This window comes from Eleutherodactylus coqui, chromosome 4 (genome assembly GCF_035609145.1).
Source record: "Eleutherodactylus coqui strain aEleCoq1 chromosome 4, aEleCoq1.hap1, whole genome shotgun sequence".
Taxonomy (NCBI): domain Eukaryota; kingdom Metazoa; phylum Chordata; class Amphibia; order Anura; family Eleutherodactylidae; genus Eleutherodactylus; species Eleutherodactylus coqui.
Window position 1 is genome coordinate 211,324,142 of NC_089840.1, and position 24,573 is coordinate 211,348,714.

Sequence of the window (24,573 nt, forward strand, 5' to 3'; positions counted from 1 at the left end):
GCCGCCGCGTCATATGACGCGGCCGGCGCGTCACGTGACACAGCCGGTCGCGTCATGTGACGCGGTGGGCGTATCATGTGACGCGGCGGCGGTGGGGCGTCATGCGGGAGCGAAGATGCCGGATCCGCTGGTAAGTATGGGGTCTCTGGGGGGCGCCGTGACGGGCTTAGCCACGGAATATTCCGCGGCGGAGCCCGTCACGCTCGTGTGCAGCCGGCCTTACAGAGTAGAATAAAGTTAAATTCTAAGTTTTATTCCCTTATTAGATAAACCCCTACAGAAACAAAATATAATCGGCCTGAAGAGACCTGAACCAAACAAGTATAAAGACAGTAGGGAAAACCACATAAGGGGAGGATCAAGAAGTGGTGGTGGGGGTGGGGGGTTGGGCTATGCTTGTAGCTTGTCATATCGGGGCACCTGAGTTGAAAGGGTACAAAAAAAAAAAAAACTTTTCTGTTGATTTAGCTCCATAAATATATACCTCATATTTTTGTTGGGGGAGTAGAGGATATACTTGAAGGTGAGCCAGAGGCCCCTGGGAGGGTCACAGATCAAGCTGTTGGGTTCCATAGATGCATAGTGAGCAATTATTGATACCAGATTCTTACATATACCGCTTCACGGTCTGCAAGAATAGCGGCTTCATAGTCTTTTTTGCAGAAATGTTACATTTTCTAGTGAAAAAAGCTGCGTTCAAAGATTTGCTGTATGTTAAGAAAAAGCCTTAAAACATTGCAGTTTTTGCAGTATCATTTTTTTTTCACTCTTGGGGCTTATTCAGACGGACGTATACTGATCTGGGTTTCACGCCCACTCTCCGCCCCGGTTTGCAATGGGAGGGGTGGAGCCAAGTCCCCACCCACCCCCACCCCAACCCAACCGTCCCTCCCATTGCAAAAAGTGGTATGGGTGGAGTGGGAGCTCAGTGCACTGCTTCCGTCCCCTCCCGCCTCCTCCCCTTGCAGAGAGGGGCAGCGTTTATCGACCAGGCATGAAAACCCGACTGATATACACCCGTCTGAATAAGCATTGAGGGTCGTTTCACACAAACGAGAAAATTGTGAGATTTTCGCCTGATACGAGAGTCAGTAGAAAAGCAGATTAGGAAACCAATGATTTACAATGGTTTCCTACCCATCTGCAATGTTTTCACTGATGTGATGTTAAGAGAACATCTTTCTACGATGTGCGATTTTTTTTTTTTTATCTCCCATGTTTCCCTATGGAAGCTTCTTTTCAACATTAGAAAGTCCTATTGCCTTTTTACGATAAAAAAAAACACGCAATTTTAAAACAATGCGAAAAAAAACAAAAAACACATTGCTGACGCTCAAAAATCGTTGGAACAAAGACACGGTAAAATCACGATCGCCCGTGTGAAACTAGCCTTACTGCTTTTCTTGGGGAGGGTGGGGGCTCCATGGTGTTTTTAGAAATCGCATCATGCTCTGGTAATGAAGTTTTTCAGGTGTATTTCCGTAGGTGTTTCTTTAGGTAAAAAAAAAAATTGCCAAAAGAGAAAAAAAAATAAAAACAACCAGCGATATTCTGCCTCCGGGGAGCAAGAGTCTTCAGTGGCTATGATTCTCGGCTCGTGGACGCTGCAGCTGCACTTTCCATAGTGACGCTATGGAACGCATTCACTGTGTTACACGCGGCCGGATTACCGCCGCAGGTAACGCAATGAACAATCGCCCATGGACAGGCAGCCTAAGGGTGATGGTAATTTCACACACAGCATTAAAGGGGTATTTCGTGCCATTGAACTGATGACATATCCTCTGGACAAGTCATCAGTAGTTTGCCGACAAGAGTCCGCCGCTTGGGACCCCTGTCCATCAGCTGATTGTCTGACTTGCTGGCACTAAAAAAGCGGGTCATACGCCATCATCAGTGGTCATGGTAGGAAGTGCGAGTGTTGGCTTTACTCCCATTGAAATCAACGAGAGCACCGTGCGTCACTTACACTTCTCGAATGGTCAGGACAGGGAGTGAAGTCAGCACCCCCCTCTTCCTGCTGGAACCACGGATGATGAAGTCCGGCCTGCTGGCACTGACAGCGGGATGGACAATCAGCTAAAGAACAGGGGTCCCAGGCGGTCGATTCTCATCGATCAACTACTGATGACCTATCTAGAGGCTAAGTCATTAGTTTAAAAAGACTGGAATACCCCTTTAAAAAAACAAAACACAGCTACAGTTTTTCAAGCCACGTCCAGAAATCGATTCAGCAGGAAGGAGAATTATAAGACCTGCCTTTATATTTCCCTTTCCTGGCATTGGCTCAAAAAAACATTGAAAATTACAGTGCCAATTTTTCCAAAAAACCTTGCATGTGAACGCCCCCTAATATTTGTATGAAACGTATCAGGAAGTGGAAACATTACTTCCAATAAAGGTTACTGTGGAGCAGACAGGTATAACATTACAACATGTACTTCAGCTTACGTGGAAAGGGTTGACCTCCATTACAGAGGTCATTAATAATCCATCCAGAACAATTTAATAAATGACATTTACGGGGCTTGGAAAATAAACAGCGCAAATTAAGAGCGTCACCTCTGATCTTTAGATAATCAATTAACAATGAACCTATTTCCATAATGAGCTTCCACTGGAACAAAGAATGACATCCTAAGCCAACGCTGTACTATACAAGGTCAGAGGTCACGCAAGCAGCGGTCCGGGATAGAGAAAGGGATTACGGAAAAACTGAATGACTATTAAAACCACAACTCTACACATATGTAGTGCACCTTGGTCAAAACAGAGGGCACTGGAAAAGGGATTGTGGTGCAATGGGGGAACAAGACCACTAGGTGCCAAATAATACCCACGGTTATCATACAGATTTATTATTGTAGGGGCATATTATAGTCACAGACATAGAAATAAAAGGAGGTCACTGATTCAATAGAAGAAAGAAGGTCCTCCTTCACACTGTACCCCTACTTGACCAAATATTTGAGAAGGCAGAAGAGTGCACCCCAAGAACTGCAGTTTGGGGAGGGTCTTTAGTGGGAGCTTCTGGCTGCAGACTTTGGCCAACTGCATATGTAATCTAGTAATATGTCCAACATAAGTAATGGCCTGTCAAATGTGCAGCCCCAAATAAGTCTCAATCTATAGAAAGAGCAAGCTTATATGCATGTCATGTACATTGCTGTATGCATTAAAGTAGAAGGAACATATTGCAAAGTTCTTATGCTTGTTCTTTTGGCAAATTTATGTCATTTTTTCATTGGTAGTAGCATTAGTGTTAAAAATTCGTGTATAAAAGAGACAAAAGTACTATAGAGGCGATACCTTGGTTGACCAACTACCATGTTTCCCTGAAAATAAGTCCCTGTCTTATATTAAAGGAGATGTCCCGAGGCAGCAAGTGGGGTTATACACTTCTGTATGGCCATAATAATGCACTTTGTAATATACATTGTGCATTAATTATGAGCCATACAGAAGTTATAAAAAGTTTTTTACTTACCTGCTCCGTTGCTAGCGTCCTCGTCTCCATGGTGCCGACTAATTTTTGGCCTCCGATGGCCAAATTAGCCGCGCTTGCGCAGTCCGGGTCTTCTGCTGTTCTCTATGGGGCTCCGTGTAGCTCCGTGTAGCTCCGCCCTGTCACGTGCCGATTCCAGCCAATCAGGAGGCTGGAATCGGCAGTGGACCGCACAGAAGAGCTGCGGTCCACGAAGATAGAGGATCCCGGCGGCCATCTTCAGCGGTAAGTATTGAAGTCACCGGACCGCCGGGATTCAGGTAAGCGCTGTGCGGGTGGTTTTTTTAACCCCTGCATCGGGGTTGTCTCGCGCCGAACGGGGGGGGGGTTTAAAAAAAAAAAAACCCGTTTCGGCGCGGGACATCTCCTTTAATTTTTGGCCCAAATGAGTGATTAGGTCTTATTATACTTACCTAGCAGGCTCGGTCCAAGTCCCTCCCACTGCTCTCCGCAGCTCCGATGTGCTGAGCCACGGCATTGATTGGCCAATTTATAAATCTCGCCTCCACAACGCGATAGCTATGATTGGTTCATTGAGCGCTACGTTGATTGGATGAGTAGTGGTCGAAGAACCAATCACATCCATCGCATTGGTTCATCCAGTGCTGCATTGATTGGTTCTTGAGTGCTGCTCAGCCAATCAGAGCCATTGCTTCCTGGAAGTGGGATTTATGAATCCCGTAACCAGGAAGTGATCCCCCTGTGGGCGGCCAAGGACTGCAAGAAGTGCACCAAAGCTCCGGAGAGCAGCAGGAGGGACCTAGGCCGAGCCTGCTGGGTAATGTATTCCTTTTTTTCTTTTTATGTAATGCAGCTAGGGCTTATTTTTAGGGTAGGGCTTATATTTTCCTGGCCTCCATGAAAAATCAAGGTAGGTCTTATTTTTGGACAAACAGGGTAGAAGAATCATACTTGCAAACTTTGGAGGCTACTTAATGCTTCTTCATCAGACAGCAGTCAAATTATCTCGGAGGGAACAATATATACGCAACAGGACAGAAACTCAGTGTGATTAATTTACATTTAAAACAGTCAGGATGACAAATGGGAGGAAAAGTACAGTATCTAAATAAATGATAAACCAGAGTTATAAGACTTTTAGGTTTTGTATAACATGAAAGGGGAAGACGGGAGGATGAAGAAATGGCAGTAAATGCTGATTTAGCTGAAGTGTCCAGGTAACAAGACATCTAGCCCAGGGCTGGAAAAGTCTCAGCCGTTCGAATTTGCATATTTTTCTAAGACATTTCTAAAAAGTCTGTAGAATACCAAAACTTTTAGTTAATTAAGCCGTGACCCATCTAGTCCTGGATGAATTTGCACAGATACAACAACAGAGAAGCTGATATACCTGTTAGGAACCATTTCTTTGGACTGGATCACAGTCAAATCAATCCAAAAGTTTGGGCACTCCAAGAACTTTTTAAAAGTGATAAAGACAGAGAAATATGCAAATTCAAACTGATGAGGACTTCGCAGACATTAACACATGCTATTAATGTAGCCCTGGGCTACAGGTCCTATTCCGGAGACGCTGGATGGAGCGTGATCAGTCACTACGCCTAATGGAGAAGAATGCAGAGGGAGACTTGTGTGTGGCTCTCTCTATAGAAGTCTAGGAGAGGGGCAGAAAGAGCCAAACCTATAAACAAATTAGTCTCCAAGGTGCTCTGACAATCAGCTAGCAGTGGAACGGTACGGGCTCATGACCATGGGCGGTTTTTCACCATGTATTACATGTGATACACGATGAAAGGAGGCAATGAAAGTCAGTGGACTTCTATTGTTCAATGCACACCAGCGTGAGAACAGTGCAAATCCATACGCGAGAGAAATAAATCGCAGCATGCTCCATTTCTCTACGTATGTTAGCAAGGTATATAAAAAGGAAAATATATATATATATCTCACACTGCGCACGTCTGTGACCTCAGATTCTCGGGCATGCGCAGTGCCATACTCAGCCCATTTGTGGTCTCTGCCAGCAAAGCGTATGGGCTGTGGGTTTGTAAGACGCCGCTGGAGAACCACATTGTTTTACACATATGCCCATGGGCATGAGCCTTAAAACGGTTCTGTCAGCAAAAAGCTCTTTTTTACCTGTGCCCTGCATCCTGCCACGCATCCCTGTACATTCTAAGCTGTGCAAAGAAAACAGTTAAAACAAAGTAAACTAACCTAATCCCGTTGTATTTGTTCCCTCGTTTACGCAAGCGCGCCTGGAAGGGGGACACACGTGCACTCGCCGTCGACTCTAAGAGGACATCACAGGTTGGACGCGGCCAGGCTAGGAGTGATGTTTCACTTGTGACGCATCGCCCACTGACCCGGGCGGCAGTACATTTTGCTGACAGAACCCCTTTAAGGCCAACTACACATATGCGAAGCGCGATATAGAATTCGGCAACGTGTGTTTTACCTGCAGATGCGCAAGTAAAATTTCTGGCAAAAATGCTTTGCATTACTTCAGTGAAATTCTGACCCTTTCGCGGGAGTTTTTAGGTGTGATAGAAGATCAGAAGAGTTTCCCAATGATTTCAATGGAGGAGAAATCGCATAGTACTTGTATGCACATCACACGGCATGCGAGAGCTACGCAATGTTTTTAAGGTCCCATTAAAATCAATGGGCGATGTGTTCCGAGCAACACGAAAAAAGAAAATAAATTTAAAAAATAGAACATGCCACGATGTTTTTTTCTTGCAGCATCGCAGTGAGGGAAAAAAAAAAATCTCTCTCATGTGTATGGATTTCATATTCACGCTAGTTTTGTGAGTCTTGCAACGCAACAATTTCAAGGACAACACACAGCCCAAAAATATGCCAGAGAGCATGTAGCCTTAAGCCGGTGACCCACCACTGTATTCCATCTGTATTCCACTGTAATCCAGAAGTGCATCCCATCCTGACCCGAACTCTGAGCCTCCTGGATTCCTATGCTGCAGCGAGTTCAGGTCACTAGAACAGCAGTTGGGGGCAGGCCACTTGTTCATAATCCGCTCCTTAGAGGTATTCAATTGTAGGATGCAGTTGAAAGCAGTTACAGCATTTTATCGGCTGCAAATTGAACAGCACAGATACGGCCATAAAGCTTTATCTTACTCTTAGTTTTTGTAACTCAGAGATAAAACTTCCCATAAACGGTTCCACAAACAGCGCCGCATTGTCAGACACAACAGGCAGTTTGATCCTTGCTTTAAGCTAACTGTTCCTCTGCAGGATTTTATTTTTTTTCCCATTTTATTGAGATTATAGAGCAGACCTTTGTGTTCAGCTATAGCACTCCCTTGAGGTTTCAGCAGTACGTCCCAAAAGATATAAAACTGACAGTGTTCACGGCTGGAAATTTCCACTGGGCAGAAAAAAAAAAGAAGGCTTGTGAGCACATATGAACTAGCTGCTATAATCAGAGCTCTCCTCTCTATTATCCCATAGTGTGATATGGATAAAAGCACCATGATGGTAACAATGTATGAAATCCAGTCAAATATTTCCCGTTACACTACCAAAGCCTCTCCGATGATCGGGTAGCAGGCTGGAGCCAGGAGAAGAAGGGATGTGAGGAATCAGAACAATATGGCTACAGAAAACAAAGATCATTTTTTATTCACCTTATGTAACAATAGAAAAGAGAGTTAGATATCGGTCTACACAACCAACGGGGGGGCGCCATCTAGGTTTTCTGCTTTTAAAATGCCGGAAGTAGTAGTCGAATTTACTGAAAAATAGAATCATTGACTAGTAGAGTTGGAAGGGACCTCCAGGGTCATCGGGTCCAACCCCTGCTCAGTGCAGTGTTCACTAAATCATCCCAGACAGATATTTTTCCAGTCTTTCTTTGAAGACTTCCATTGAATTAGAACTCACCACCTCCTGTGGCAACCTGTCCCACTCATTAATCACCCTCACTGCAAGAAAGTGTTTTCTAATATCTAATCTGTGTCTCCTCCCTCCCATTGCTTCTAGTCTTTCCTTGTGCAAATGAGAATAGGGCTGATCCCTCTGCAGTGTGACAACCCTTCAGATATTTGTAGACAGCTATTAAGTTTCCTCTCAGCCTTCTTGTTTGCAAGCTAAACATTCTCAGATCCTTTAACCGTTCTTCATAGGACACGATTTGCAGACCGCTCACCATCTTCTCTGAACTTGCTCCAGTTTGTCTATGTCTTTTTTAAAGTGGGATGCCGAGAACTGGACGCAGTATTCCAGATGAGGTCTGACTAAGGAAGAATAGAGGAGGATAATTACCTCATGTGATTTAGACTCTCTGCTTCTCTTAATACATTCCAGAATTGTGTTTGCCTTTTTTGCTGCTGCATCACATTGTTGACTCATGTTCAGTCTGTGATCTATTAGTATACTCAAGTCTTTTTCACACGTGCTGCTGCTTAGCCCAATTCCTTCTATTCTTTGTGGGATTTTTCCCTATCTTTCTTCCCCAGATGTAGGACTTTGCCTTTCTTCTTCTTCTTAAGTACCATTCTGTTAGTCCCCACCCACTGTTCAAGCTTGTCCACATCTTTTTGAATCCTCTCTCTTCTCTAGTGTTAGCCATCCCTCCTAGCTTTGTGTTGTCTGAAAACTTGATCCATTTACCCTCAATTCCTCTATATAATTTATAAAAATGTTGATTACCACAGAGAACAGGACAGAGCCTTGTGGTACCCCACTTGAGAGATTATTCCACTTGGATAAGCAGCCATATATGACCACTCTGAGTACGATCACTCAGCCAGTTGTGAATCTACCCAACAGTTGTCTTGTTGATCACATACCACAAATACAGCCCACTAGTATAAGCCTTGTGGGCAACAGGTGATCAAGGCTCATGAAGAGCTGAAACTAGTCCTCTGGACCTGTGATTTTTATATGCACGGATTACAATAAAAGGAGTTTTTTATTCACGGCACTTCAAGTTCCCAGCTGTTTGAATCTGTATTACGTATAAATACCACCGGATCGAGTGGTCAATGAAGTATGTGAGTATACTCCTACTTGTGAAATATATGCTGCAAGCTGAAGTGGATAAGACGAGGTAAGACTTTTTTTGCTGCTTTACAAATGCAAAACAAATACAACTGCTCTCTCACTCTTCCTCCCGATCAGTTCCCTCACCCCAGCCCACCCGAGCCTGCTCGGAGATCACTAAGCAGTTACTCGAGAACAGCGATGCTTGCTCGAGTAACTGCCTTACCAAGTAGGCTCACTCATCTCTAATTTTAACCCCTTGAGTGGCATGCCCGGAAATTTTCGGGGACGAGATCCACTGCCCATAGCGATAAAGCCCGGAAGATTTCCGGGCTATGTTTCACTATGGGAGCTGCAGAGCACAATGTCATAAGCTGTAGCAGTGTGCTCTGCCTGCACAGACCCACACAGAGCAGTGCAGGACTTTGAAAAACAGAAGCAGAAGCAGGAAGATATTGCCAATCTGCCGGCAATCTCCCGCTTCTATTTTCAAAGTCCTGCACTGCTTAGTTTACAGGTTGCTATAGAGACCATCGGCTTGTCAGAAGCCAGCGGATGGTCTCTGTGGCAGGGAGAGCTGGCGCTTGGCTGTCAGAGGATATCCAAGCACCAGCTCTACACAGAAGAATGGAGAAAACCTCTGATCTTTGCTGTGTTAACCCTTTACATGCCACGGTCTATTCCACTGCAGCATGTAAAAGTTAAAAAACTTTTTAGAAATAAAAACACTTGTCTCCCTTTACTTTGTAAAAAATTAACAAAATTACACATGTGGTATCCCTGCGTCGTAATGACCCAAAAAAGGAAGTTAGTACATTATTTAACCCGTTAAAGACACGACCCCTTTTTTTTCTTTCCCCCCTTCCTTTTCTTTTTTTCCTCCCCCCGTTTAAAAAATCATAACTCCTTTATTTATTCATAGACGTCACTGTAGGAGGGCTTGTTTTTTGCGGGACGAGTTGTATTTTTCAATGGTGCTATTTAATGTACCATATAATGTACTGAAAAACTTTTACAAAATTCTAAGTGGAGTAAAATGAAAAAAAAAAAATGACATTCTGCCATCTTTCAGTGCGTCTTGTTTCTACGGCGCACAAACTGCAACAAAAACGACATGATAACTTTATTCCATGGGTCAGTATGATTACTACGATACCAAACTTGTATAGTTTTTTTTTTTGCTCTAGTATTTTCTGGTGCATCTTCTGCGCACAATAACTTTTTTATTTTTCCGTCGACGTATTTAAGTAAGGGCTCATTTTTTGCGAGACGTTCTGTAGTTTACGTTAGTACTAATTTGCCACTAGAAAAAATGGAATAAAAAGCGATCAAAATTTTACATGTTCCAAAAAAATTAGATAAATGAAGACTGGAGTTCATCCTGCAACAAACAAGGCCTTCTAGAGCTCTGGCAATGGAAAAATAAAATGAATACGGCTCTTGGAATGTGGCCACAGAAAAGCAAGCCTTTAAGGAAAAAAATGTTTTGAATGTATAAAAATAGCAAAACATAAAAGAAAAAAAACAAACAAAAAAATAAAAACATATAAACTTGCTATTGCCGGGATCGTGCTGACTCAGAATAACGTTATCACACTATTTATTCTGCTCGCTGAACGTCGTAAAAATGAAATCCTAAAACCAAATGGCAGAATTTCTTTTTTCCCCCCCCCAATCTCCCTATAAATTTTTTTACAAAAAGGTATGCAATACATTATATATACCCAAAAATGATGCCATCAAAAAGTACTACTTGTCCCGCAAAAAACAAGCCCTCATATGGCCGTGTCAATGGAAAAATGAAAAAGTTATGGCTCTTGGAATGCAACTGCAAAATTAGGGTGCATTCACACGACCGTATATCGGCTGGGTTTTTACACCGGCCGATATACGGCGTCTCTCTCTGCAGGGCGAGGAGGCTGGAAGAGCCAGGAGCAGTGCTCTGAGCTCCCGCCCCCTCTATGCCTCCTCTCTACCCCCTGCACTATTTTCAATGAGGAGAGGTAGGACGGGGCGGAGCTAATTCCTGGAACGTATCCCCACCCCTGTTCCACCTCCTCCCATTGCAAATAGTGCAGAGGGGCAGAGAGGGGGTGAAGAGGGGGCGGGAGCTCAGAGCACTGCTCCTGGCTCTTCCAGCCTCCTCCCCCTTCAGAGAGGGACGCCGTATATCGGCTGGGCATAAAAACCCAGCTGATATACGGTCGTGTGAATGCACCCCTAATTGAAATTAAATGATTAGACCATTTAAAAAACCTGCCCTGGTGGGTACGACAGGGTGGTAAGAAACCCGCCACTCAAGGGGTTAAAGCAAAGCACAAATTGGTTTCTATAACCCAGAGAAAGCCTTAATTTTGGGGATAATCCGTACTTATTACACTCATTCACTACCCATAATGTGACACCGCCCCAATCGAAAAAAAATAGCATTTATCAGCAACTTAAAATCAAGTGCAATCACCTCGGCCTCACTGCTTCACAAAGAATGGAACAAAAGAGGGGAACTAAAAGGTCAGCCATGTATACAGAATAATGGAAAGCGCAGAACACAGACTTTATATAATATAGCGACATTTCTACAGAACGCCGCGATACACAAAAGTTTACTAAATCCGAGCTACGATGCCGAGCCTTTGTGCATTATAGTAAATGTGTTTTTAAAAAGTTCATTCTTTTAATCCATTTTAACAATATTCCTTCCCGTCTTGCAGCGAGAACATCCATCACATCGTTATTATGTGTATACCATTATGGATTTCATTTTCCCATCAGGAACCCAAAATATGCTTGTAAAATGCCAATTCGTCATTTAACATAATGCAACACATCTGAAGCCACAGACGCTTAGTGAATGGCATTAAATTACACTCTATGAAGGGATCCTGTGCCGTCGCAGCAGCGCCTTTTGTTCCTACCCCGCCTCTCAGTGCAGAGCGTGCTTCCAATCTATGGTGGAAGAGTCTGGCAGAGAACGGGGCTTTCAGGGCAAATTGACAAAAAAAAAATCCATCTATTCAATTCAGAATCCATTCATAAAAAGATGAATTCTCAATAAAATCGACTGAGATTTGAGAAATCCTGCAATGTGAGACGCTAGAAACGAGTGATCTGCGTGAAGGGGTTCTCCGAGTAACAAAGGAGCACATATAGTGCTGACAAGTGGGTAAAAGTTAGCCGCAACCCCTCTAGAATATTGGAAAGCGCTAATTTTTGGGGCATTTCTTCCGTTTTTTTCTTCTTTAACAAAAAAAAAAAAAGGCACCACATGTTACAATAAGGTTTTTTCCAAGGCGGATCTGATACTTCAACCAGCTTCAGATGGGCGTATATGCAATTGCCACCCCTCAGCGCAACACATTAGCATTATGAATAGAGATGAGCTAACGTGCTCGTTTAAGACAATTACTCGATCAAGCATCGCTTTTTTTGAGTAACTGCCTACTCGGGCAAAAAGATTCGGGGGGGGGGGGGGGCGGCGAGGGTGGAGCGGTGGGGGAACAGGGGGGAGCTCTGTCTCTCTTTTCCCCCCACTCCCCCTGAAACCCCCAGCTCACCCCTGGCGCCCCCGAATCTTTTCACCCAATTAGGCAGTTACTAGGGACGAGCGAGTATACTCGCTAAGGCACTACTCGCTCGAGTAATGTGCCTCAGTCGAGTATCTTCCCGCTCGTCCCGAAAGATTCGGGGGCCGCCGCGGGGCGGGGAGCTGCAGGGGAGAGCAGGGAGGAACGGAGGGGAGATCTCCCCTCTCTCCCGCAAGCTCTGCCCCGCTCCCCCCCCGCAACTCACCTGTCAGCTGCGGTGGCCCCCGAATCTTTAGGGGACGAGCAGGGAGATACTTGGCTAAGGCACATTACTCGAGCGAGTAGTGCCTTAGCGAGTATACTCGCTCATCCCTAGCAGTTACTCGAAAAAAGCGATGCTCAAATCGAGTAATTGCTCTAAACGAGCACGTTCGCTCATCTCTCATTATGGAGGGGGTTTTTTCCGTCCTGAACTTTTTGCACTGGCGTGGCTATTTAGTCTAAGGAGTTCCATATATGTTCTTTTTTCAGCAGAATTGCGCATTTCCTTACGTGTGCATTTAGTCACCATCAAACCTTTATGGGGACCCCCGCTGCGGAAATGCACACAGAAGTAGAGCACGCTGCTGCTTTTTTGCACGTGCGCAAAATGCACACAAAACAATACGGAGAGGTGTATGATCCCATTGAATTCAGTGAGTTCTATTCTATGCATATTACACGAAAAAATGCACACAAATATGCTTGTGTGTACCCGCCTTAGTCTGTGGCAGAAACTCAAGACTGAATCTCAGAGCTCTGCCACGAATTTTCGTGTGGATTTACCCCAGTCAATAGGGTAAATCCACATGCGGCCACCGATACGAATTCCATGCAGAAGCTGAATGACGTGCTAAAGCTTTTTCCATGACACAGAGTCCGCTCGTGAAACAATACATACTGATACGGATTTAAACAGTGTTCAATGCAGGAAAATGAAAACAAAGATCTGGTACCATGTTAGCCAGTAGAGCAAAATGTGATTGTTCTCAGCAAGAGCAACGACGTAATCTTGTAGATATGATACCTTTTAATGGCTAACAAAAATACATGATGTAATAATAGCGAGCTTTCGTACCAACGCAGGGTACTTCTTCCGGCTTAAATGGATTGGATCTGAAGAGGCATGCATATTTATACACACTTATAACATACATACTTATGACATCTCCATCCCTCTGCACTATTTGCAATGGGAAGAGGCGGGACCCAGGTGGGGCTAAGTTTTGAGAATTAGCCCCGCCCGTGCCCCGCCTCTCCCCATTGCAAATAGTACAGAGGGGCGGAGAGGAGGCAGAGAGGGGGCGGGAGCTCAGTTCCTGCTCCTGGCTCTTCTATCCCCCCCCCCCCCTTGCAGATGAGGACGACGTATATCGGCTCGGCGTGAAAACCGAGCCGATATACGTTCGTGTGAATCCAGCCTTAAGCAGCCAAAGCCGTACTTCCACAAAGGTGTAATCAAATGTTGTGATTTAGGAGGTATCAAAAGCGCAACTGCATAAAAAATTGTGGCAAAAAAACGATGCGATTTTAGCGGTTCGGTTTTACTGCACGTCGGTTCGCCCCGTCTGACTACAACCCAGCTGTCATCAAACTAGCTTCCTAAAGGTTTCCAAACGCCAATTTACACAAAAACAATGGTCGCATAAAATTAGTTCAAACTGAGGAAAATGTGCGACAATCGTGTCAAAACGCGAAGCCATCGCGCACTACTTGTTTACTCTTCATTTGTCACGCAGTTTCAACCAATATAAAAATCAATCGCTGGTTCGCTTACTTTTCCCTGCGTCTAAACGCTCCCCCCGCCAATTGTATACATAGAATGTGAGTGCTGAGCAAGAAGTGAGCGATACTCAGCGGTGATCTGCAATCGTACATCACTAGTACCAACATCACATTATGGCGTATTTTTTTCTGCATTTATTCATATTTCACGGACCATAAGCCAATGTAAATCTGTAGGTCCATTTACATGAGCTTAATTTTTTTATATTCAATAAATCTTTATTGAAATGTCAGGATACTTAGCATTGTACAGTTTTACAATATTATATGGTTTGTAGTCCTAAACATCTGTATTTTCCTTCTTTTCCAAACTTAACCCTTTGCAATCCAATTTTGGTTTCAGGGTTTCTAGGGGGCTTTCTCTTTCTGCCATTATACAATGGTGCACTCTGCTGGCTAGAGCCAGTACTGCGGTATAGGACATGCTGGAGGGGCCTCCAACAGAGCAGCCAGTAATCTACAGTAAGAATACCCTGCCGGATGTCTTCCAACATCGGCGCTGTACAGCCTTCAATCAGAATGTCTTTAGACGTCAGGCAGTGGATTGGAAAGGGTTAAATATAATACATTACATTACATTATTCAGGGGAAAAAAAGGGGGGAATGGGGTGGTACATGGGCTTATTTTTTATGGTTGCATTTTTAAAAATGCCATGCCCAACTTTTGTGTGTATTGTGTGAAAAAAATGCCCAATCTAGTCTACAGAAAGTGATTGATAAGGATGCATACCTATGTCATCAGGGTTTGATCTGTATTTGCATCCATTGGTAATATTGTCTTCTGGGCAGATATGGATATATTTACTGCAACACATCTGTACTAGGCCGCCTGCACACGGACGAAATTTACACTGCGGAATTCGGAGCGGGCATCTGCCTCCGAAATCCCTAGCAAATACCGGTTAAAGCATGCTATGGAAAAGCGATTTTTTTTTTCCTGCTCACAAGCGGAAATCAATTGCGATTTTCCATTCACAGGGAAAAAAAATTAAATATGAAGTCAATGGAAGCTGTCCAAGCCGCGGCCCTTCCAGAGTCATCATTGGAGAAAGGTCGCAGGATGCGCGTAATCGCCTACTGATGGCGCGGCATTTTATGTACAGCGCATGTGCGCCACCACATCTGCAATACAGATAACAAAACTACGGACAGGTATGCAGGGGTCACCGGCTGGGCACAGGGTAGGGCGCATGCGGAATCTGACCAGTCTGTGTGCAGGCGGCTAACTCTAAGGCCTCCTTCCCACGAGCGTGACGGGCTCCGCCGCGTAATATTACGCAGTGAAGCCCATCACGGCGCCCCCCAGAGACCCCATACTTACCAGCGGAAGATCGCGTGAAGACGCTTCCCCGCCCACCGCCGTCGCGTCATGTGACACGCCCACCGTGTCACATGACGCGGCCGGCCGTGTCACGTGATGCGCCGGCCGCGTCATATGACGCGCGGCGGTAGGCGGGGAAGCGTTTTTTCACGCGATCTCCCGCTGGTTGCAGCGGGAGATAGCGTGAACGGACGGCTTCCATTGACTGCAATGGAAGCCGTCAGCGCGTACAGCCCGTCCTCACCCGCAGCAAATAGAGCATGCTGCGGGTGAGGACGGGAGAAATCGCGGTGCGTAATTCCGCGGTGGAATTACGCATCGTGAGCATTGTGCTATTAGGTTCAATAGAACCTAATAGCATGGTGCAACGCAGCGGATTTTTGCCGCGGATTTTTGCCCGTAAATCCGCGGCAAAAATCCGCTGCGTTGCACCATGCTATTAGGTTCTATTGAACCTAATAGCACAATGCTCACGATGCGTAATTCCACCGCGGAATTACGCACCGCGATTTCTCCCGTCCTCACCCGCAGCATGCTCTATTTGCTGCGGGTGAGGACGGGCTGTACGCGCTGGCGGCTTCCATTGCAGTCAATGGAAGCCGTCCGTTCACGCTATCTCCCGCTGCAACCAGCGGGAGATCGCGTGAAAAAACGCTTCCCCGCCTACCACCGCGCGTCATATGACGCGGCCGGCGCATCACGTGACACGGCCGGCCGCGTCATGTGACACGGTGGGCGTGTCACATGACGCGACGGCGGTGGGCGGGGAAGCGTCTTCACGCGATCTTCCGCTGGTAAGTATGGGGTCTCTGGGGGGTGCCGTGATGGGCTTCACTGCGTAATATTACGCGGCGGAGCCCGTCACGCTCGTGGGAAGGAGGCCTTAGGCCCTTTTCCCCCCAGCAGTAATAGCAAGCTCTAGCTTTTCACATGTAGTCAAAACAATTCTGCCTTTCCATCAGTACCCACAGCAGTCCCTCCGCCCCACCACTATTCACAACACACCTCCCTTTTTCCCCCCTATGGTCACAGCAGTGCCACTTCCCCTCTCCATCACAGCAGGCCTCCCTTTTTCCCCCCTATGGTCACAGCAGTGCCACTTCCCCTCTCCATCACAGCAGGCCTCCCATGCTTACTAAAACTCCTGGACTTGTATTATTGTCCAATTAAGAGCAATGTTATTCTTGCACGAATAATGTGCATTTCCAGCAACAATAGCTTAGGGGTAAAAGAACAAAAATAGGAAGGGAGTGATTCCTAGGCCTGTATAGGAGAATCAAACACTCCTTTGTTTTTATCACAGGATTACAGGAATGGTCCTGGACTCTTACTATTGATGACCCATCCTTAGGATAGGTCATCAATAGTTGGTCAGCAAGGGTCCGCCACTCAGGATTTTCACTGATTGGCTAATTACTGGATCAACTTTCAGTAATTGCAGCGCTGGAAGCAGCTAGCACTGTCCACACTGTAGAGGCCTGGTTTTGTACTGCAGGCACAGCTCCCATTGAATTCAAAGGAGGCTGTGCCTGTAGCGCTAAACGGGGCCACTGCAACGTTGACAGCGCTATCTGCTTGCAGCACTGACAGCTGACCCAGCCCTCAGTGGGAACTCCGAGTGGCGGAGACCCACCAACCAACTAGACAACCCCTTTGAGGGGAGGCAAGAAGATTAAAAAAAGTGCTCAGTAGTGGAGAGACAGGTCCGTAAATATAAGAACAATGTAGTTCAATAGCAATAATGGTACCTGGAAAGGTTGTGCTCAGTAGAAGATAGAAAACTTGTCAGGGTATTAGTGTATCTTTACGCCACCAGGAAGTCCTGGTGGAGCCAAGAGTGACAGGGGGGGGGTAACGCCCCCTGAACCTGATTGGCTGAAAAGCAATCCCTGCTGCGGACCACAACCCTGCAGTTCCGCAGCATTTGCTGCGAATAGCGGGCATCATAATTACAGGCGTTCCTCCTGTCAAACCCCTAGCTTCCGGTGGCATCAAGGTACACGAATACCGCTTGTCAGTGTGATTGCCTCCCTGGATGTATAAAAAAAAAAAATCTTGCCATTTGTATAGCACCAACTTATTCCGCAGTGTTTTCAGGTAATTTATTTATTACCCCTCACCAAGCTGGGTATTCATTTTACTGACCTTTGAAGGATGGAAGGTTGAGTCAACTTTGAGCCGGCTACCTGAACCTTGCGGGGATTGAACCTACAACCTTCAGGTCGTGAGAGAGAGCTTAGGACTGTTTTTTTTGCTGTCTTGGCACTCTGCTTCCATTAGTAGATGTCCACAGGTGAGTAACACAGGGGTTTGGTGCTGCAGGCGGAGAAAAAAAAACAAAAAAACGGAGGACCCTAACAGCCAATGCGATTTAGTATTCTACCAACACCTTCACTGGGCCCAATCACCTATTCAAGGTCTCCTACTCTAGGGTCCTCTTCTGTGTCTGCAGCACCAAACCCCTGTGTTACTGACCTGTGCTACTGTAAGGCACTGACAGGTCTTCTTTAGGCCGGTCTCACACGACCGGATTTGTATTGCAGATTCCACAAGTATATGATCTGCAGTAATACACAGACCAATCAAATGCATTGACTAAGGGCTCATGCCCACGAACGGATCGGGATACACCCGCGTTTTTTGCGCCACGGGAATCCAGCGGGAATAAACAAGAAAGGCCCCGCTGACGATTGCGGGGAAAAAAAACGCTTTTTACCGCTGTCTCCCTTAATAATACTCTGGAGCGATTCTCAGACTAAAATCGCCCACTCAGGTCAATGGGTGCATTTTAAAAGACAAAGCTTGGCATCTGAATGTGCCCCGTTTCCCCCCCCCCCCCCCATCACACACACACATTCATTGATTTTAATGGGAGTTTTCAATGACATTAGTTGAGCCGCCTTCCATTTTTTTTCGCGGGCATGAAAAACGGACTGCACTCACGCATTCGATAAAACGCAAAAACTGATGTACAATGCACACATACTCTCAGTGAAATCTATCCGTTTTTTTAATGACCCATGCTGCACTTGCCCGCGTTAATGGGTCCTAAGGGTCCTTTTACATGGGACTGCCGGGCGCTTAAGCATCTGACAGTTGTCCCAAAGATGATTGTTCCCGTTCTTTCACAAAGGAGCAATAATCGCTGACTGAATGGAGGCAGAGTGCGCCGGAGAGTTTATTTGGCCGCTCGCCCACCTCCATTCAGAGTAAAGCGGCAGTCATTCAAAGCTGAACGACGGCGTTTAACAGGGCCGAATATCGCCAGGCTTAAAATGAACGCGCAAATTTATATCTGCTGTTTAATCATTGTCCGTGTACAGCTTCACTATCGCTTAGTTTAGCGCAATCCTAAACTGACCACCCAAGTAATGGCGAACAAGCGATTATCACTACGTGTAAAAGTAGCCCAAGCCTATGATCCCTCTACGTAGTAACAATGCCGGCAGAGGCGTTTATGACAACCATTTATGATAACCTTAAGGGTTTCCTTTTGGAATCGCACATTAGCGGTTTGGCGTCATTTATCATTTGCGCCACACGCTGGTATAAGCGCTCTTGATCTGTCACTCTCAGACCAGCAGTGTAATCCTGGAAGCCGCTGGCACTTCTAACACATCCAGATAATCTGGTTTCTCCAGCACTGAAACATCTGGGATGGCTTTTATTTTCTCTCCCTCTTTCCCCCTGTGGGAAAACATGAGGTATGTGATGAGTCCCAAGAGGTTCTGCAGCAGCAGTGCCATCAGTGTTCCACAACGTGCCATAAAGCGGAGTGGGATAATGAGTTATCAGCTGGGTCTATAAATAGAGGAGAGTCCATGAATGATTCATGCGCCAGGAACTTTAATTTAGCAGCTCCCTGAATCACTGATGAGTCGGGTCAGGCTTTAATTTATGTCCTCGCGACACCACAGAAGTTCATCACTCCGCCGTGGCGCCATGTTTACCGCATACTAAAGGGGATGCATGGGATCAGAAAAGCAAAAACAGCAGCGCACCTTCCACGGATCGGAGCTCAGCTCTGCAGAAGTAAAGGCTCACTCACACGGGCGGATGGGGCCGCGGATTACATGCGTGGATCATGCAGTCATAAGAGCCCATAGATTTACATCTGGCCATCAGATATGTGTTTATTACACATGTGAAAAAGGGAAAAACGCAGCGTGTCCCATGTGTCCCGCTTGTGCGAGTCAGAGCGAAAAATATGAGCGCAACACAAAGTCCCTATCCTCCCGAGTGAGCACTAGACGTGGCCCAGTTGTTAGGCTGCGTTTAGAAAAGTTATGCTCTTTTTCTGAGCCTCAACTTTAAAAAAAAAACAAAAAAAAACCACATGCATGAAATAAAAAAAAAAAAAGAAAATTATTTTTCTTTTTTTTTTTTAATAATGCATGTGGATCTTGCCCCTTAACTCACTTAGAGTTCAAAAACCGCTGCCACCGCCGCATCAAATTCTGAGCGTGACTTTCAGAGCAAGTAATGTCACTTTGCGTGCTTCTACCTCATCTCAGTTTGCCACGGTTTGTGTCTGGTGAACCATGCTCCTATGTCTGTGGCTGTACTGCACAGCCTAAATATCAAGTATTTATTCACGCAAGCGATGCAGTAAGGGGGAAAACAACATGGGCCATTATTTTCAATGGGACCTCCGCGGCATTTCCGTCCCGTGTGAACCCAGCCTAACAAATCTCATCCACGCAGTGCGAGGGGGAAAAAAAAAAAGCCGTGGAACCTGCAGCGGAGTTGACTTGCGATGCAAATTTTAAATCTGCAGCATGTGAATTGTTTGCTGCAAACTTCCACAGCGCCATTCACTACTTTCAGCAAAAGGAATGAAAAAGGAGCATTAAAACAGGCGAGTTTCATGTACGAGTTCTGGACGAAACTCGTGCGTGTTAACAGCACATTCAGGCCGGGTTCACACGGGACGGATCTGCCGTAGACATTCCGTGTGGCAAATCCACCCACGGCTCCTAATCCTGGGATTATCCAACCATGTGGACGAGATTTTGCAAAAATCTTGTCCACACGGGGCGGCCAATCTGTCGCGGCAAAGGCGGGCGGAACCGGCGCAGAAATCACAGCCGCAGCAGGTCAATTTTTTTGCATTGCGGCTTTACTCCTCTCTTTGTGGAGAGAAAGCCGCAGCAGAATGCCAGCGGCCAAACCGCTCCAAAACCCGCAGCAAACTGCCACGGGCTTTGAAGCAGTGCTTATCTTGTGGTTTTTCGGTGCGGCCAAACTGCGAGATTCCTGCAGAATTTGCGTCCCGTGGGAACCCAGCCTTATCGCTCTCGCCAGTGTGCAGGAGCCCTATCGGGCTGCACGCCCTCACCATCCTTCTTAACCCTTTCCAATCCAATTGGTATCCTGGTTTTCCTAGGGAGCTTACACTTTTTCTGCCGTTATACAACGGCGCTATCTGCTGGCTAAAGCCAGTACTGCATGAGGTGACACATTGGATAGGCTCCGACAGCAGAGAGGCTGGCAATATACAGTAAGAGAACCCAGGTGGACGTCTTCCAACATCAGAGCTGTACAGCCTTAAATCATAATGTCTTCAGGAGGTCAGACAGTGGATTGGGAAGAGTTAAAAACCCTGGATGTGAGGCTTTTTCACATGGAAACAGCCTGGCATCCCTGCGGGGGTTCTCTTAACCCTGCCGCGGCTGTCACAGCCGTCGCAGGAGATCGCAACGTTCTGCATGTTGCGATGTCATAAACAAGGAGACTCCATAGGAAAAGATGGGCTACAAAAAAACCCCGCAAATTGCGACTGTATGCCGCGACTTTGTATTCTCGCAATGTAGCAGCCTACAAACATCGCTAATATGAAAGAACCCACTGCAAAGCGTGTCTGAATACATCCCGACACTACGAATCTGCGACAAGTCCACGCGTAACGTGCGGGTTCTGTGCTGCAGGCGCTGCAGAGTTTTTTCAACCAGCTGACAACGATATAAAATAAAGGAAGGAGTAAATCCGTATTCAGATGTCCGCCTGCAAGTTGCGCCCAAGAAGTGTGGAAAAAAAAATCCATATAGGCATACAAACAATAGTCGCACATTCACGGACAGGAATAGCGCATGCAAAGTGGTCGAGATCCAGACACACAGCAAGTTCTTTCACACAGGTCTCAGGGCTCTGTATAACGGCGCATTCGCGGACGATATTCTCACGTAAGTTTCGTCCGATGAGATACGCACAAAACTCGCACGGATATGAAATCCATTCTTTTGGGTAAAATCATTCCCCCAAGCAAAAAAATAATAATAAACTGCAGAATGTCCTAACTTTGGGCGTTCCCTCAGAACGCTTCGCCCATTGTTTTCACGTTGTGCAGGTGATGCGAACACGTGTGGGAATAGCGATTTCACAGAAGTGATGGAATGTTTCATCAAAAACGCTTCACATCGCCATGAAAATTGCATGTTGGCTCGGTCCGATATTGCGCTCGCTCGTGTGACTGTAGCCTGAAAGGACATGTGTGTGAAGAGCCTATATAGCTACAATTGCGCTGTCCGTGGAATATATACCCATTTGATTGCGGTTACGGGTCTGTTCATGTGGCGGAAACACCACGGAATGTTCTGCGGCAGATTCTGCCTCTATGAGCAGCATCCCAACCCGCAGATCCTCAGGCGGCGTTTGCCCAGCAATGGCAGAAATCTGCATGCAGATCTGGGGGAAAAACAAACAAAACACGTCTTTGACGCTGTTCTTAGGATTCGCTGCAGAAAATTCCATGGCGGTTCGCCTTGTAAACATACCCTTTAGGCCGGGCACACACGAGCGGATGGGACTCCGCAAACAGGAGGCCTGCAGGGGATTCCGGCTGTGAGCCCGGACGGTGACACTGTGTATGGCAGTTTATTGTATTGCATATGACCGCAGAGGCTCGCAGACGGACATGCGCGGTACAGGCTTTTTTGTTCGCTTGTATTCACCGCACTGTCGCTTGGCGATTGAGCAGGTACCCGCAGCCCATACGCAGTGTTAATAGCGCATGAGGTGCGGGTCACACGCCGCCATTGACATTAATGGAGGCCGTCCGTGCAGATTCTGCAACAAAATAGAGCATGCTGTGATTTTTCTTCTCCTCGTGGAATCCACAATTCATACCGCGAACGTGAAGAAAAATTTGAAAATGCATAACTTTTCATGCCAGATGGATCGCCGCACAGAATTTCGCAATTTAAGTCCGGTGGTGAGATCGGCCCGAGGCTGTATTCAGACAGGATCCTGAGGAGTGGTTAAAAACTGCGACAAAACTGCAGGTGGTTTTGCTGCGATTTACCACAGCTTTCAATAGGACTACAGTATAAACTGCAACCGCGGCACAAGCACATGCCGGTCAGACAAGTGCGCTGTGCGAATGCCCCCCATACTCCCCTCACCACCCCACAGGTGATTGTCTGGTAGATAGCAGTGATGTGTCAACAGCTCCGAGGTCACCGCTGCGGCCAGTGATCATAGAGGTCGCATATCCTGTGAACACATCATTGCTGAAGGACCGCGGGTAACCTAGGAAACGGCGGCGCGGGATTAGTAAGGCGAGGATTGTTCTCTCATTATTTCAGATCACTGTCAGCTGTTACTGGGGGGAAAAAATGAAAGTTTAAAAAAAAAAAAAAAATTTTTTTCTCCCCTCCTGGGGCCACACAGTGATCCTGGCAACAAGAAGCGTGAGCAAGCTTTTACACGGGACAGATTAGGCCGCAGCGCAGATGTGGATTTTGTCACCTAGTCCCATCTCATGCACGTATCTGAGTGCACAATTACGCAGAAAATTGGTTTGTTCACATGCACGGATTTTGTGGGGACATTTAGTTTGCGCCAAAAAAAAAAAAAAAATATGCAGAGAAAGCCAGCATATCAGCCGCATTAAACCAATGCGCCCTTTCAATGGCTGAGAGCAGAGTCACGTATTTTGTTGCGCACACAACTAGAACACGTGCAAATACTCCACGCCCATTCCACATAAAACACAGTGGAGACGCGCGCGCAGATAAGCATCCGCTCGTATGAACCACCTACATGCGCACTCTGCTGCATTTTTAACTGCGGGATGCGTTCTGCGGAACGTCTTGGGGGATTGACGGCGCTTTTTCCTACAGACTTATATCCCCCAGCTGTTAGAAATCCACAACAACAATTCTGCAAGACGTCCTTAAAACAAAACTCCGTCCCCAGCGGGACCTCAAATACCAGAGGAGGGTATGCTCACCCCTCCTGGGGCACAGCTGGCATGATGGGGGGTACTAGGGTAGCAGTATGTGACCACAGGGGCCCGAGGCTGCAGTGTTGCATCAGAGCTCCTGGCATCAGCACGCATATCCTGGCCGCCATGATGCCAAGAGTTTTGGGCCGTGACACTGCAATCATGCGCTGCTGCCCAGCCCCGAAGTAATCCCCAATGCCAGTGCCTGCGGGCGAATATACCCTCCTCGTTATTTCCCGCAGGGGCCAGCCGGGGAACCCCCTGAAATACACAGGAAAAACTTTTCCAGCTGTAGAATTTAATCTCGCATGTTTTAAAATAAAGACGCGCAGATTTTAACAGCTGCAGAATTTAAGCCACACAGCGTTGCAGCAGAAATGTCTCGCGGACGAACTGCGTCCCGCGTGAAGCGCACTCATGCAGCAGAGAGCGCAGTTTCGCCCTGCCTGTATTGCAAGTAACGTGGACCTGGTGCAAATTGCAATTTTTCATGACTGCAACACGATATTCGTAAAAAAAAACAAAAAACACTGGACTCCTTGCAGCTGTCATATCGCAGCATGCTGCAGCGCAGATCCCTCCGTTTACACGTAACGCATCTCACCACCAACTTGTAGCCTTATGGCCACTGGAAGGCAAGCACTAGCCACATCCTAGGAGACATGCAAAAGCCAGCATGTCGCCCACACCCCTCAATGCCAGGACAGACCTGAAGGAGAACTAGGAAACCTGTCAGCCGCTTCTGACAGCTGCCGAACTCCCCGACTTTGAGAAGCGCCTCATCTACGTCCATCTGCCGTCAGCTAACACACTGATGCCGTAGCAAGAAGTCCCATGACTACAAGCAACGCAGCTTCTGACGTCACCGTCATCTAGGGTGACGTGGCTACTTCGCAATCAATGCAACGCAACGCGGAAGTCAACCTGCGGCTCAAGCCTCGCTCTCAGTACTCAGCGTAGTATTACACTGACGCGGATTGGGTCAGACGTCTTAGGCTCTCACTCCACAGCGGTAGCTGATTGGCTGGAGTTTTGGAGGGGGTGTCGTACTGGTCTGCATAACTACCGTTTGGACGGCGCTGACGCGCGCTTTATTTTTGTATTGTTAACTCTTCAGTGACCGGCCTGGTTAGTGTCAGTTTTCATTGTCGCATTGCAAGCGCCACAACCCGCTGCTGTAGTCATGTCATGTCAGGGCTGGTTTTCT

The 24,573-nt window shown here is 46.6% G+C and overlaps 1 protein-coding gene across 3 annotated transcripts in view; it reads right to left on the reverse strand.

Moving 5' to 3' along the window:
- The window catches only part of LOC136626007 (solute carrier family 22 member 15-like), a 223,707-nt gene extending 199,423 nt beyond the window's left edge, over window positions 1-24,284 (reverse strand). For 2 of the 3 annotated variants that reach the window (XM_066600695.1, XM_066600694.1), the window contains exon 1: window positions 24,076-24,284. In XM_066600695.1, the coding sequence (XP_066456792.1) occupies window positions 24,076-24,159 (84 nt within the window). In that variant the 5' untranslated portion in view covers window positions 24,160-24,284. The remainder of the gene's footprint in view (window positions 1-24,075) is intronic. The other variant, XM_066600693.1, reaches the window with a different exon arrangement.
- Between the last annotated feature and the right edge of the window lie 289 nt (window positions 24,285-24,573).